This window comes from Heterocephalus glaber, unplaced genomic scaffold (assembly GCF_053883595.1).
Source record: "Heterocephalus glaber isolate CG9 unplaced genomic scaffold, H.glaber_assembly_v1.0 deba00001564, whole genome shotgun sequence".
NCBI lineage: Eukaryota > Metazoa > Chordata > Mammalia > Rodentia > Bathyergidae > Heterocephalus > Heterocephalus glaber.
The window spans coordinates 7,897,176-7,913,550 of NW_028258351.1; the positions used below are offsets into that span (position 1 = coordinate 7,897,176).

Consider the following 16,375-nt stretch of genomic DNA (forward strand, 5'->3'; position numbering starts at 1 on the left):
AAACTTCTCCTAGCACTTACAGGGTCAGGCAATAAACCAGCAAACAATTACATACAGAAGGCAATCTCATTAAGAGTCACTTCTATAGGGAAAAAATTGGTGACATCAAATCAATGCCAGGCACAAGGAGGGGAATTCTTTGTCTGCAGTCAGCAGGCCCCACCTCAGGAGGAATCTTGCCACAAGAAGACCACTAGAAGTCTAATGCTGGCAGACCCACCTCTGGAGGCAGGCTAACCCCTGAATCCAGGGACTCAGTTTACCTGTGTGTCCACTGGTATAAAGCCTCAGCTTCAGTGTACCAGGATGTACTGGTGGAGCATTATTAACAACTTCAATGTGTGCCGTGCACTTGGCAGTCTATAGCATTTTCTCAGAACCAGCACTGTTGTGGTAGGAAGGAGAGGATGGAGGGGGACAAGAGCAAAGAAGGAATGGAATTGAATGATCCTAACTCTATCTTCACCCCAACAAGTTTCTGAAAATTCTCCCTCCACCAATTTGAAGATGCCACCACCTGCTCGCCAATCCCTCCTTTGATGAACATTTTGGGTTGGCCAATCACATGGAGATGAAGTCTCCTACCACCTCCTTAGGTGGGGCGGGGGTGTGAACCCAGGATGCTCTACCAGGGATGTGGTCTCCTGAAAGGATGGGTACTGACAGCTGTGCCATCTTATTTCCTAATACCAAAGGAATACTGAAGGAAGTTTTCTTTTTTTTTTTTTTGAACAAGGTCTCACTATGTAGTCCAGGCTGGCTTGGAACTCACTATGTAGCTGAGGCTGGCCTTGAACCTGTGATGATCCTCCTAACTCTGTCTCCCAAGGGCTGGGATTACAGGTGTGTACCACCACGGCCAGCTGAAGGGACATATTCTTACCCCCATTTTATGGGAGAGGAAACCAAGGCAAAGCGGACAGATGGAACACAGGTTCTTTCAGGGGCATGCCATACTCTTTTGGTAACTATTTAACCCACCAGTGCGTCTCTCTCCACTCTAACCACTCCAAGGATGCCAGAACCCATAGGGACCTCCATTCCCCCTCGGGACTGCTCAACCCTCTGCACTGGGCCCTGCAACTCCAAGGATGGCCGACAGAGGGTGGGAAAGGAGCAGCCTCGGAAGGATGCTCAGTTCTCCCCAGCACACTTCTGGCCTCTAATTACTTAGCAGGTCCTATCGGCAATCAAGTAAATTTGAAAGACAATGGTTCCCAACTCCAAGATAGCATTTTGGTTTTCATGATGCCTAGAGTTGGATTTTTATAAACAATGAGACTGCTGCTTCTCTTTTCTTCCTCAAAAGCAGACAAAAAAGCAGAGTCTGAGCACACAAGGAGGCTATGCCTACCCCCCTCTAACTCTTACCCCTGCTGCCCTGGCTCAGAGTCGATGTTTTGGTTTTTTTTGGTCCCAGGGATCAAACTCAGGTCCTTGTGCTCTCACAGCAGGGGGCAAAACCACTGAGCTAAATCCCCAGCCCAGAGTCCATGTTTTTAAGACCAGAAAGTCTTCTCTGCATTTAGTATAGATGGCTAAATTAGGTAGAAATATTCTTTCTTTTTTTTTTTTTTTTTTGGTACCAGGGATCGAACTCAGGACCTTGCACTTTCGAGGCAGGTGGAACCACTGAGCTAAATCCCTGGCAAGTTAGGTAGAAATATTATAGGCAGTCAGACAGGGGTAGGCCCTCGAGGGACTCAGTGTAGAGAATGAGAACACACTGTAACTGTGGCTCCAGGCGCATCTGAAGAAGATTAACCTCACAAGGGCCAGATTTACATACTTTCCTAAGGGATAAAGGGAAGCTTGAGATTATTGGTACCACCCTTTTGTGATTTCCTGTATAAATAAATTTATCTCATTGGGGTGGACCATCCTCTCTCACACAGGAAGACTAAGACTAAAGACAAGAAGACTAAGACTATGGATTATCGACTAAGGTTAATGATGTCATCCATATGCCCTTGCTGCTACTGGATCAATATTAACCAAGTGGCTACACTTGTAATCTTATTGGTTGATTATAGGTTTGGGGTTTAGTTATAGTTTTGTACCCACCTCGTGATTTGGCTCTATAAAACTTTCTCAGAGAAGTGGGCTCATTGGTAACCCACTCGGGACCCCTCCTGTCTCTCAGGAGCTAGTCCTATTCCCCAATTAACCTCTGTTGTGCCTTAGAATTCATTTTCAACTTCAGGGAACAGGAACTCAGTGTATCTGACATCTAGCATGTTGGGAGTTACATTTTTCCCCCTATATCAAGATGAGAGATCCTCTAACCCTATCCAGGAAACTGGATGCAGAGGGCCCATCACTGGGTCGGGGTCAGACCCGATGTCCTCAAAGCCACCCAGAGGCTAAGAGGCAAAGAATTAGTGGAGCCTCACAGGCCAGACCGCCTTGAGCTCATCCTCCTCCTACCACAGCAGGTGGCTGACCCAGGCTGGGAAAGCCAAGTGCTCCCTGTCCAGCTTGGCTCAAGTGCGGGGCATTGGAAATGGCACAGGCTGGCTGTGAATGCTGGCTTTATCACCTATTAGCTGGGTGACCTTGAGCAAGGAACTTAATTCTTTGAATTAAACTTAATGATATCCTCATCATGGGCATGTTCTGAGGCCTGAAGGAGAGAATGTGTTTTCTCTTCTTGTCTCCACTGCTCTTTATCTCACAATAGCCCTGTGGGCTGTTTCCTCCCCAATTCAGCCCATTCCCTACACTGCAACCAGACTGGTTTCCTGCACCTCCAGCCTGTCACTAACTGCCGTGTTGAAAGCCCTCCAGTGACCTCCTCTCACTGCATGCAGATGAAGGACATCTTTCTCTTTTGCCTTTAAAGCCATCATGATCTGACTTCTCTGATCTCAGCAGCTTTACTTTTGACACAGTCACACACAGCCGAAAGCCTCATTAGTCAGTTTTGCTCCCAGCTTGCTGGCTGTGACCCTTCACCCACCCATGCCTTTGTTCTTACTGCCCCTTTGCCCAACATGCCCTCCTGCACCCTGTCTACCTGCTGAACACCTGTTCACATTTAACTCCCAAATCACCTCTGCAGACAGAACTGACCTCTCCCAACCCAGGACCCACCACATCATTTTTGTAAGGGCTCATGGATTAGTTACATTTTCATACCTTCTGAAGCTGCAAGTTTTAACATGTGCATGAGTGTGTGTGTGCACGTGCAATATGCATATAATCTGAGGAATGGGGTCTCTGACTTTCAGCACAGGATCTCAAAGGAACAACTTTATGACTACAGGTCAACAAGCTATTTTTCTTTCTGTTTTTTTTTTTTGGTATCAGGGATTGAACTCAGGACCTTGCATTTGCGCAGCAGGCAGCGAAACCACTGAGCTAAATCCCTGGCTGAGTGCTTTTTTGTTTGCGTATTTTATGTCCACAAAAAGAAGAAGGCTTAAGAAGCAGTGTAGGGGGCAGGCTTTCTCACAACATCCCCACCTTATTGCATGTGGCTGATATGTCTCTTTTATTTTTTTCTTGACTAACAGTGCCTGAAAGGCAAAGACTGGGCCATCTCTGTGTCCCTGGGACCTGGCACCAGGCCTCCTTCCCCACCTGCCCATCAGTACTTACTACAGATCAAGGCCACAGCCATCCGCAGCAGCTTGAACTGACACTTCATGCCTGACCAGTTCTAGGAAAAAGGAGAGTTTTGTTAGCTGCAGATCAGGCCAAAGTGTGGCTGAGTCACAGAGCACACAAGCAGGACTTCGAGATTTGGGGCAATGGTAAATTTGTTCCTGTTGTAAAAACTCTTGAGCTTTACTGACATAAGCAGAGATTCTAGATCTTGGGAGATGCGAGTCCCTCCTTTCTGTCTCTCTCCCTGGACAGACAGCACCAGGAGAGATGCACCAGTTGCTGCATCCCACGGTTGACAAGGGATGCTGGACTGCACACCAAGCAATGTTGAAGAAGAACCATCAAGATGATGGAAGAACTCAAAATCCTGCCAGTGAGGGTGGAATATGGAAACCTAGATCTATCAGCCCAAAGACGAAGGGGTCAAGTTCATTGTTACCAAGTGCCCAGTCAACACCAGGAAAGGGCACACATTCAGCACAAACTGCAAGCAGAAGACACCATGGATTAAAAACTTCAGAGAGGTTTTTTTCAAAGCTCCAATTCTATCTTTCTTTTTTTTGGTACCAGGGATCGAACTCGGGTCCTTGCGCTTGCAAAGTAGGTGGCGGAACCACTGAGCTAAATCCCCGGCCCTAAAGCTCCAATTCTAATAAGCAGAACTGTCCAAAGATGATTTATGGTGGAGGGGAAATCATGAGTTTCCTGTCACTGAGGTTCCAGACAGGGACTTCACATGGCTCAGAGAATGCTCTAGAGGAGGATCAGGCATCAGGAAGAGGGTGGGCCAGATGGCCTTCAAACAAATCCCTCTGTCCCCTGAGAATCTCTGAAAACTCTGAACCTCCAAAGTAGATAGACAGGGTACAATTATTCACCTTACAAAAGGATTTTTCACTTTACAAAAGACCTCACCACAGGGTTCCTTTGAAGAGCACTCCTGCCGTGCATTCAAAGGCCTAGTCCCTTTGCACAGATGCCAGATGCGCATGCGCCTGCTCACAGACTCCAGCCCTGACCTTCCTGGAACACACCAGCCTCCGCGAAGGAGGCAACTGGGCAGAGCCAGGGGACTTCTGTTCCCGCTCTCCACCCAATCTGTCCTCTGGCTGCCCAGGCCCCACTACAGGGCACATCTCCCCCTCCTTGGAGGTTGCAGCAACTTCCATTAAACTTTATGGCGGCCCTGAATACTGGCACTGACAATACCATCTATGAAATCGTCAGTGGAGCAAGCAGGACCAGGGGAAGCTGCCCAAAAGAGGGAGAAATCCTTGCGGCAGTTGGCTTCTCGCCCACCACCTGCCTCTTCTCCTTTGCTCCTCACTGACCAACGAACCCTTCTTCCCAAAAGCTGAGGTGGGCAGCTCATGGCCCCCTGGAAGTGGAAGGTCTGATCTCCGCTTGCTGACACGGCCTATGCTGAAAAGCAGATGGCCGGGTAGTGCTGTCCCCTTCTGATGTCTACCTACAGCAGGACCTTGCCAAGACACAGAGCAAAGTGAGAGTCGGTATCTCCACTGGACCTGGCCATCCTGTCCCAGTGATCCTTCAGCTGGAGGAAGATGGGAATCACTGTCTCTTCTCGCAGGGGACACCTTCCGGCCCCTGTGGGGAAGGCTCCCTACCTCTGGGGAAACCTTGGGAAGGGCTCAGTTACTCAAAAGTTTTTCCTGCTACACTTTCAGCCTATGTCTCCCTGTGATATCTACCCTCGGGTCTCTTCTTCCCTCGCTAACTCTTTCTCTTCTTTCTTTTTTTAAATTACTTTTTTTTTTGGTACTGGGGATAGAACTCCAGACCTTGCACTTGCAAAGTAGGTAGCAGAACCACTGAGCTAAATCCCCGGCCCATCTTTTTTTAAATTACTTTGACAATTCTTTCTCTCTCTCACTGTCTTTTTTTTTTTTTTTGGTACCAGGGATCGAACTCTGGACCTTGCCCTTGCGAGGCAGGCGGTGGAACCACTGAGCTAAATCCATGGCCCTTTTTTTCCTCTTTCTTTCAGATGAGTTCTCATTATGTTTCCCAGGCTGGCCTATAACCTGTGGGGTCAAATGATCTTCTGGCCTCAGCTTCCAAGTAGCTGAGACTAGCTAGCTACTCACTCATGGGTGTTAATTTTCTCTTAAAAATGAGACCCAGCTGGACTTGTGGGTGGTGCAAGCCTGTAATCCCAGTACTCTAGGAGGCTTAGGCAGGAAGACTGAGAAATTTGACCCCACCCTGGGCAACTTAGGAACTTAGTGACTCTATCTCAAAAAAAAGGATAGGCTGGGGATGTACCTTAGTGCAAAGGCCCTAGATTCAATCCACAGTACCACAAGAAAACAGAAAACAAAACAAAGAAAAGTGAGACCCATGTTTACAGCAGCAGTATGCACAATGCTCAGAAGTATCCATGGCTAGACAAATGGAATATTATTCAGTCTTAAAAGGGGAATTCTGCCAAAAGATGGGGGGAGCAGGAAGGAAGAGAAATAAAAAGAATTAAGATGTGATATATGTGTGTGTGTGTGTGTGTGTGTGTATACCAACTTCCCACAATGAACGTAATCATTATATTCTGCAAACATGTACTAATAAAAATCAAAATTTTTTTTTTTTTGGTACTGGGGATCGAACTCGGGTCCTTGTGCTTGCGCAACAGGTGGCGAAACCACTGAGCTAAATCCCCAGCCTTAAAAATCAAAATTTTAAAAAGAAAACTATAAAGGGGCTGGGGGGGTTAGCTCAGTGGTTCCGTTGCTTGCCTTGCAAGCGCAAGGACCCGAGTTCAATCCACAATATCAAAAAAAAATTTTTTTAATAAATAAATAAAAATAAAAAAGAAAACTATGACACATTATAACATAGATGAACTTTGATGTTATGGTAAGTGAAATAAGCCAATCAATCACAAAAGACAATATATGATTCCACTTATATGAGGTTCCTAGGGGAGTCAGATTTATAAGACGGAAAGCAGAAGGGAAGCTGTTGGGGTAGAGGAGGATACGAGGAGTTAAGTGTTTAATGGGTACAGCACTCCACTTTGAGAAGATAAAAAAGTTCTGGAGCCAGGATGATGGTAGGGGCTGTATAACGATGTGCATGTACTCAGAGCCCCTCAACTGTATGCCTGAAATGGTTAGCATGGTACATTTTGGTCAGGTACACACTTGCAATCCCAGCACTCGAGAGGTTGAGGCAGGAGTATTATAGACAGATGAGTCAGGTAGAAATATTATAGGGAGTCAGATAGGGCTAGTTCTCAAGAGGGTCAGGACAAAGGTGAAACACACCACAGTGGTGACCAGAAACACATCAGCTGAAAACCAAGCCTCAAGATAAAGACAAGATGACCAGACTTACTACTCCCTCAAAGAATAAACACTGAGCCTAGTGAAGTCTAGATAGACATCAGCCACCCTGGTGGGCGACCAGAGGCCTCTGGACCCACCACTTCCTAGGAGAATCTTTGTTCCTTCCATCCATGCTTGTTACATGACTTGTTTCCCAATTGGACCACCATTACCTAAGTGACTACACTTGTAACCTTATTGGATGTTCACGGCTGTGGCCCATGTTGTACCCATCTGGGTTTCACCCTATAAAACTCCTCTATAGGGCCGGGGATTTAGCTCAGTGGTTCTGGCGCCTGCCTTGCAAGCGCAAGGTCCCAAGTTCGATCCCCGGTACCAACAAAACCAAACCAAACAAAAAAACTCCTCTATAAATTGGGGTCCTGGCTACCCACTTGAGTCCCCTCCTGCTCCTCAGGAGCTTTCCTATCAATAAGTATCTTTCTACTCTTAACCTCCTTTGTTCCTAGAATTCATTCTTTGATTTTTTTTTTTTGGTACTGAGGATCGAACTCGGGTCCTTGCGCTTTCGAGGCAGGTGGCAGAACCACTGAGCTAAATATCCCGCCCTCATTCTTTGATTTTTAGAGAACAAGAACTCGGCATAGTCATACAGCTAATAAGTTGGGAGATATTTCATATTTCATTTCTGGTATTATTTCCTGTAACAGAATCACCACTAGTTCAAGGCTGGCCTAAGTCACACAGTGAATTCAAAACCAACTTGAACAACACAGGAAGACTCTGTCTCAAAAAAAAAAGGTACATTTTATGTTATGCACACTTAGCATAATTAACTCTCTATTTGAAGACAGTGTCTTGTTCACTGTGTCCTGAGTGATACCAGGCAAAATAAGCTAGAACATCTCAGCCACTCTCCCTCCGCTAAGGTTCTCTGCCTCCATGTCCCCTCTGGGCCCAATTTGGGATCAATGTGTGTGTGTGTGTGTGTGTGTGTGTGTGTGTGTGTGTGTGTGTGTGTTTCCTGGGGATTGAACTTGGGAAGCACTGAGCTATGTTCCCAGCCCTTTTAACTCTGAGACAGGATCTCACTAAATTGCCCAAGCTGGCCTTGAATCTGCAATCTTCCTGCCTCAGCTTCCTGAGTAGCTGGGATTATAGGTATGCACCTGATCTGAGATCAGTCTTAAAAAACAGTATTCATATTCTTTTTTTTTGGTACTGGGGATCGAACTTGGGTCCTTGTGCTTTCGAGGCAGGCAGCAGAACCACTGAGCTAAATCCCCGGCCCACTATTCATATTCTTGATCTGGCACAGCCATCAATGGGGTGGCTTAGAATTCCTTTTTCTTTTATGTCCTCAATTGTGCATTTGAGATAGCAATACTTCCTCATCAGGTGTTTGTGAGGATGTATTAACATGCATAAATTAATACTAACTTCTGGCATATGGTCGCTATTGTATAAATGTCTAGACCTAAGGCAAAGCTGACAAGTTTGCCCTACAGAGTGGCTTTAAAAATTCAGGTCTCAAATGACCTCAGACAGGGCCTGAGAGCTCCTGTCTTGGCATAGCTCTTCTCAGGCAATTTCTGACCACCCCCATCACTGAAGTTGCCAAGCTGATCCAGTCTGACTTCTGCCCAGTACTTTAGGGAACAAGAAACCAAGGGTCCAGAGGGCTAGTTCAAGGTCACGGTGAGTTAATGGCAAGCTGACAGGCTCTGGTGCAGCACTGTGGCTTCACAGTCATAGTCCATCTGCCCAGCTGTCTCCAAGGCCGAGCACATCTCGAAGACTCCCTCTCCTAGCAAATGAGGGGTTAAACTAAAGTCCCCCTTTCCACCAGCTGCCTTATTTCCCCGACCCATTATTCCCTCCAATAAAATGAGTGCAATGAAACACCAGGAGAGAAGAAGAAAAAAATCTCACACACAGCTGGCACTGCTGCAGCTATAAATGTGGAAAAGCCTACCGGCCCCCAGGGAACTCAAACCTTTCACAGGCCCTTTAATTTCTTTCTCTCCTGGAGCCTCGCAGGGTAAGACAGTAACTTAGCCGCAGCAAACAGCAGCAAACAAGTTGCTAGGCAGCCTGCTCACCCAACCAGTTGAGGCTCAGAGGCTGGGGTTGGGGGCTCATCCCAGTGGCAGGAGAGCTGGCCCACCCTGTGTGGAGTCTCTGGCTCCATCCTCAAGGGGTGGCAGAGTTTCCACTCCAACACAGCTTTCCATATCACTGGTAGAAACTGTTTGTCAAATGACCAAGAAAACCCAATGCAGGAAACATGAAAATGCACCGTGGCTAAAGCTTATCTGTCCTACAAAAAGGTTTTCCTTTAAACCTTGTAACAGAGATATTTGTACCTTTTCAGATGAGTATCTTTCCTTGTGCTATGACAATATGGTTCAACTTGCAAAAATCTAGATCTCAAATATTTTAGGAAAATGTCCAACACAGAGACCAAATATAAGTAAATATCTTATATATTTAAAAATGCAGCTGCGTGTGGTGGCTCCTGTCTGTAATCCCAACACTCTGGGAGGCTGAGGCAGGAGGATTGCAAACTCTAACCTGGTTTAGGTAATTTAGCAAAATCCTAACTCAAAATGAAAAATAAAAAAAGGGCTGGGTAGTTTTGGTATCTCAGTGTGAAGACTATGGGTTCAATCCCCAGTACAGCGAAACAAACAAACAAATAAACTCCGGACTATGGGCCCCAGCAAAAGGCAATTAATAAATTATTCAGTTAAGTGGATATGGGTATTTAAAATAAGAAGTCTTAAAAAATAAATTAAATTAAATAAAATAAGTCTTGACTGTGAGTCTTTTCTTCTTTTTTCCCCATTCTCCCCCCTCTCTTATGTACAAAAAGCTTTGTTTCCATTTTTTCCTTCAGTTTTTTTTCATGTTCCTTCTTTCCTTTTCCCTCCCTCCTGTCTTGTTCCTCTTCTCATTTTGAACATTTTCTTCGCATTTCCCAATGTCTATTGTACATTTTAGTCCTTATTTCCACTTTCAGTTTCTCACACCAGAGAAACAATGCAGTATTTAAACATATGTGTCCAATTTATTTCACTTAAGAGTATGGTCTCAAGGTGCATCCATTTAGCTAGAAATGTCTCAAGCTTACTGTGGGTCTTTTTGTAATCCAGATCTTTCACTAAAATATTTTTTGAAGTTAGTTCTTCAATGTAAATTGTAAGCATTTTGAAATTCAATGTGTTTTTTATATAAATAATAAGACATTCATTTAAAGCAGAACGTCTCATTTAAACAGTCCTGAGAACAGAAGTGCTAAATGGTTTTCTAGCACATATTTGAAGAAAAAAGAATAAAAGAACACATCTTCTGATTATTTTCTGTACAGATACCTGGCAGAATTTATACAAATAAAAATTATATATATAAACATACAGGATCTCACAGCTGAATGGTAATTCACCATATGGAAAGTATTTTCTTTTCTGTGTGTGTGTGTGTGTGTGTGTGTGTGTGTGTGTGAGTGTGAGAGAGAGAGACAGACAGACAGAGAGAGACAGAGGCAGAGAAGAGAGATACAGGAGATTGAATCCAGGAAGTGCTGAACTACCTCCCAGCCCTTTTCATTTTATTTTGAAGCAGGGTTGTGCTAAATTGTTACGCTGCCAAGTTTTGATCCCCTTGCCTCAGCCTTCTAAGTAGCTGGGATTACAGGTGTGCACCACTATAGCTGGCTGGAAAGCATTTGAGTCTGTTTTTCATGTCTTCCTCGCAGTCAGCTTGTACAGATGGGGTTCTGCCTGTGAATACTGGGGCCCCAGAGGCTGAGGGGGAGGACTCACAGCCACTCACATGGTGACTCTGCTACTCAAATCCAGCTTTTCTGACTCACATCCATGTCTCTTACGCTTTCTGTCCTGATGAGATACTTCATAGTGTACAAACACATATCCTACAAATCTTCATTTTTGGAATGAGAAATGATAGTGTATCTATGAAGTTGAACCATATGAAGTCACCAATATTTAAATGCTTCTGGGATAGAGAAGTGGTCATTTCAAGAGTCATCCCAGTGCATCTCTGACTTAATTTGGGTAAAGGTGGCTCCCCAATGAAGGGAAAATGACTTTGCTAGTGAGAAAATTAACATTTCCTTCACCATCAGTAAGCACCGCACAACTTTCTAGAGAAGGCTACACCCATGTCATGCTCTGGGAACTGCAAAACTGGCCGGGAAAGCCACTTGCTTCTGAGACTGCTCATCATTACAGCCACAGGCCACGGGCTACTTGCCTCTGAGCAGCATAAACTGGAACCAAACAGTCCTCATGTCTCCCCAGACTCAGGCCCTGCCAGTGGTTCTTGGGTGGGCTGTCCTCAGCATGGAGTCTGCAGGGAAATTGGGGCTGCTTCCCTTAAGGTGAGGAGGGACAACTTTATGAACTCCGACTTGTTTCTTCTTCAGTTTCGCCTGCCCACCTCCCAGTCCACAGCCACGTCCACACCCTGCTGGGGGGATGCGAGGGAGGTCAGTAGTACTTCCCTCCCTACTGAGAGGAACTGGGGCAGGGGGAGGGGGAGTGGAGGAGACAGAATTCAGAGGAAAAGCTGTGTCTGGGGAAAGATGTGGCACTGATACAGAATGACCCATTTAAAAGGGCCATGTGAGGCAGCCCCGTGTTCTCGGGTTTCGCCATATGTGTGTGTGTGTGTGTGTGTGTGTGTGCACGCACGCACATGCATATCTCTGTGTGTAAAATATTGTGCATGAACACACATTTGACTTCCATGGTCACACACACTTTCCAGCACCTGCAGCCTGTCTCCAACCGCTCACTGGATTCAGGCCAAGAGCAAGCAGGACCACTCAGTGTCCGTCTGTCTGTCTCTCCCACCCTCTCTCCTGTGCTCCCTGACAATTTGCAAAGGAGACACTGTTGAAAAGAAGAGGGGTGGTGTTGGGGGTGGTTCAGATGAGAATGGGCTGAAGCAAGAAGAAAACACGGGAAAACTGCTGTAACCATGCATTCGCCAGGCACATGGGGAAAGACAGTGGTGGGGAAGTGGGGTGGGTGAGGGAGGGCCCCAAGGGAAAAGAAGCTCTGCGTCCTTCTGTCCGTCCATCCTTCCTTCCTTTCTTCCTTCCTTCCTTACTCTCCCCTTTCCTTCCCTTCCCTTCCCTTCCTTTCTCCCTGTCTCCCCTCTCCTTCCTGTTTCCTCCCTCCCTTCCTTCCCTCACCAAAATGTGGTGGGCACACCTAGCATGAACCCAGCCCCATGCCAGGCACAGAGGAAACAGACATGTAAGACCTGGCCGCTCCCAGGCGGCCATGGCGTGAGGCAAGGCCCCCAACCCAGACTTCCTCCAAAACAGGGGCTTTAACATCCTCTACTGTATCAGATTCATCCCAGTTGCCTCCCTTCAAGGTTTTGTCTAGTCTGAGCTCACCCTGGCCTCTTCTATGACTAGGCAATTAACATTTAAGCGGGCCAGGGATTTAGCTCAGTGGTTCCGCCGCCTGCCTCGCAAGCGCAAGGTCCCGAGTTCGATCCCAGGTACCACAAAAAAACAAAACTGAGAGATCATATTTAGGGGCCGGGGATTTAGCTCAGTGGTTCCAGCGCCTGCCTCGAAAGCGCAAGGTCCCGAGTTCGATCCCCGGTACCAAAAAAAAAAAAAAAAATAGAATTTGATTCATACAGCCGGGGATTTAGCTCAGTGGTTCCAGACCCTGCCTCGCAAGCACAAGGTCCCAAGTTTGATCCCCGGTACCAAAAAAAAAAAAACATTTAAGCGGTTATTTTCATTTTATCTCATTCATTGCATATCATTCCATTTCACAGATGTAGAAACGAGGCACACAGCAGTTAAGTTCTTGCTTCAAGTCACACTGCAGGAAGTGGCTGGGAGACGGATCTAGGCTGCCTGGCTCTGTAGCCAGTGCTCTTCACCACTGAACTGTGTTGCCCTTCAGGAAAAGGCAAAGGAGACCATGGGGACAGGAAAGTGTCCTGTCATTGACTAACACTTGGATGGTCGTCAGAAGGTGTTGATGCAAGTCCCAATTTTGCTAACTTGACTGTGAAGCTAGACAAATCACTTAATCTCTCAGTGCCTCTTTTCCTATTGGGGAATTTTGGTGAGATAATCTCTAAGGTCCTTCTACTTGGAACAATTCTGACACATAAGGAATTCCAATGATCACACGTACTAGTGGCCAAGTTTTAACACTTCTTAAAGTCAGAAATAGGGAAGGCATGGAGTAAAGAGATGGGCACATTCATACGCCGAGCCACACCTGGAAGGGATCCGGCTGAAACAGGCCTACAGAGGAGGAGGAGTGGGTGGGAGGCCTGTTGCCCTCTAGCAGATTAATGCCTGGGCTGGTGACACAGAGGAGAGGAAGAAAGACACAGGTGAATAGGATGGCGGCTCACCATGACGATGTTGGCCAGATGGGCAGAAACAAGAGCATATACCCCTCCGGAAGAGCCCACGACGGGTGCAGTCATGTCCGCCACAGACACAGCCAAGGACCCTAGTACAGAAAGAGAGAATCCTCAAGAATGCTGGACTTGGCTGCCCACCTGGCCTCAGGCCTCGCTCAGATTCTGCTGTCTGGGTGGGAAGATGTCGCCTTGGAGCTTCCTGAGGATCTTCCAGAGGAACCCTCTATGGCTGAAGGAGCCACTGGATTCTGCAATCTCAGTTTACAGATGGGAAGACAAGGCTCAAAGAAGGGAAGTGACCTCCCAGGGTGGATCTCGGACTAAGACCCAGGTCATCTGCTTCTCATCCCAACCTATGCCTGACGAAGGGCTACTGCAGGATCTGGAGCAGCAAAAAGAACAGTGGCAGCAGTTGTCCACGTGTCAGGCACCAGTTCCTCCCTTCCATCCTCAAGACCAGCCTTTGAGGTAGGGGTGAGCTATCTCACCGAAGAGATGGGGAAGGCACTGAGCCTTGCATGCCCTATGAGATGTGCAGGAATCAAGATTTGAGTTTGCATCTGCCTGACATAAAACCCATGTTCTTTTTTTTTTTTTTTTTTTGTACCAGAGATCCAATTCTGGACCTTGCACTTGAGAGGCAGATGGTGGAACCACTGAGCTAAATCCCGGCCCCTGTTTGTTTTTAAGACAGTGTCTCCCTACGTAGTTAAGGCCTGAACGCACTATGTAACTCAAGCAGGCCTTGAACTCATGGTAACCCTCCTGTCTCAGCCTCCTGAGTGCTGGGATTTCAGGTGTGCATGCCCACGCCCCGCCAAAACCAGTGTTCTTGACACAAAGCCCATGATCTTGGCATCAGTGACAGCCACTCCCCAACCTGGAACCCAGGTCTCCTCTGCTTAAGCACATCTAGACATCTGTTTAGTATCACTCTTACCTCCCCCAAAGCCAAAAGAAATCACAAAAGGCCAACAGAATCTCCCAGGAGGGCTTCTTTGGAGGAGAAATGTCCTTGAAAAGTCCCCACACAGAGAGAGATGATATCACACCCTCTGGGGGGGAGGGTGGTCCTCTGCTCTTGGAATGAGAGATGACAAACTTTTGTCCTGGGAAGGAAGCTGGGCAGAGAGGAGGTGGAAAATTTATTGCTTTGGTCTCACTTAAGTGTGATCAATGCTTTGGCTTCTAGGGAGGGATACAGGAGACTAAAAATAACTAAGAGGTAGAGCCCAGGGTGCAGAGGATGAGCGGAGGCCTGTGAGTGGAAGCCACTGCTGGAAAATGCCCATAGGCTCCCGAGCCAATTAGCCTCTGGAGAGAGGAGGGACAGGCCGAAAGCCCAGCTCTGCAGCTTCCTGGGGTGGAGGACCCACCCTGCAGGAGAGGCAAGGCACTGACCATCTAGATGGGGACACAGAACCCCCGGCCCATCCGACTCTCACAGCCAGCCCCCCTCTCAAGGCCCTGCATTACTGAGGTCCTTGAAGAACAGCTCCCCACAACCAGTTCTTGGTCTCAAGGGAGATGTGATCGCTCAGAAAAAAACCCCAAACTGTCATGAGCTGAGGATTCCCAAGTCCTTCTCCCCACCCAGGGCAACTATAAATCTTTCTTCCCCGTTTTCATCCCTTCCCTCTGGCTTTAATTAGGTATTGATCTATTGTCAGATAACTTTCTTTGCTTTTTCTTTTCCTTTTTTATGGCCTACCCATGGGGTCAGCCATATATAACAGAAAGAAAGAAAGAAAGAAAGAAAGAAAGAAAGAAAGAAAGAAAGAAAGAAAGAAAGAAAGAAAGAAAGAAAGAAAGAAAGAAAGAAAGAAAGAAAAAAATCCCAGGGTGGCAAACAAACAGGCAGCAGGATCTGCATGACAAAGGATTCCCACGCTCTCCCGGCGGCAGTCTGCGAAGGCTGCATTGCAGGGCTGCGGGCTGTCTGCCTGAGTCGTGCTCATCATTAATTACCGCTTGGACAGAGGAAGCCCGGCCTCCCTGGCCTGGCCTCTTTCCTCCATCAGATCCACGCAAACCGGTTCCTCGTCAGCCCCAGTAAGATCCACCAGAGCAGAGAGGCACTGGGCAGCCTCCAGCAGGGAATGGCCCCTGCTGGGCTCAAGCCTGCACCACACTGACCTTTCCCTCCCCCTCCCGGGGTCTAGAGACCTGACCCCAGGGCCAGGGGACGCTTTGGGGTTGTGGCAGAAGTGTGGAATGGGGGCAGGGCTGGCTAGCTGTGTGACCTTGGGCACAGCCCCTGAATTCTTCAGGTGTCAGTTTTCACATCTATGAAATGAGGATGTCTAAGGCTTTTCAAATTGTGAGCCGTGAAACCCCTTTTGAACAGAAATCTTTCTAGGGCTCCCTAACCCGTGGAGCACGACACAGGGAAGCACTCTGGGCTCTGGTGGACAGGGGAGGGAGAGGGTCAGAAGCAGAGCTGCCCCTTTCCTGGGGGCGGCTTGAAGTGTTCCTTCAGAGCAGGAGTTCAGTGATCCTAGGCCTGGACTAAGATCCAGGCTCCAAAGCTCAGATCCTGTGTTAGAATCTTGAAGGCAACAACCTGGGCCCACCTGCCCACTTTTCTAGGGTTCCTGTAGGTCAGCTGGGGATGGGAGGGCTAGGTGGGATCAAACAGGAACAGAACTCAGCGATGTGTGTAGGTAAATACAATAATAAAGCCCAGCCTGGGGCAGGACCACAGCCAGGCAGGATTCCTCCACAACCCGCTGCAAAGCTTGCAGATGACACATTCAGAAGGCCAGTAGGGATTCAACGGACATTGTGCGGACAGGGCTGGGAGAGAATGGCAAACCCCAGTGACACACACACCTCACCTCCACACTGGCTCTAGTCGGAGCTACACATTCCCCAAAAAACACCCCAGCAGGCAGATAAACCAGTGACTTCGTCATAAGGAACTTTTGTAGTAATTTTAGACGGACAAATTTTAAGGCAGATGTTCGCCAACATCTCCCTTGGCCATTAGGCGTTAAAAAAATCCAAATCCAAATTGGCAAAACATCTGC

General features: G+C 47.3%; 1 protein-coding gene across 3 annotated transcripts in view; it reads right to left on the reverse strand.

Annotated features, from left to right (window-relative positions):
* The window catches only part of Rhbdl3 (rhomboid like 3), a 48,782-nt gene that overhangs the window by 3,796 nt on the left and 28,611 nt on the right, over positions 1-16,375 (reverse strand). For 2 of the 3 annotated variants that reach the window (XM_021248904.2, XM_004870593.3), the window contains 2 exons: positions 13,335-13,435; positions 3,601-3,661 (listed from right to left, as the gene is read on the reverse strand). In XM_021248904.2, the coding sequence (XP_021104563.1) occupies positions 3,601-3,661; positions 13,335-13,435 (162 nt within the window). The remainder of the gene's footprint in view (positions 1-3,600; positions 3,662-13,334; positions 13,436-16,375) is intronic. The other variant, XM_087191925.1, reaches the window with a different exon arrangement.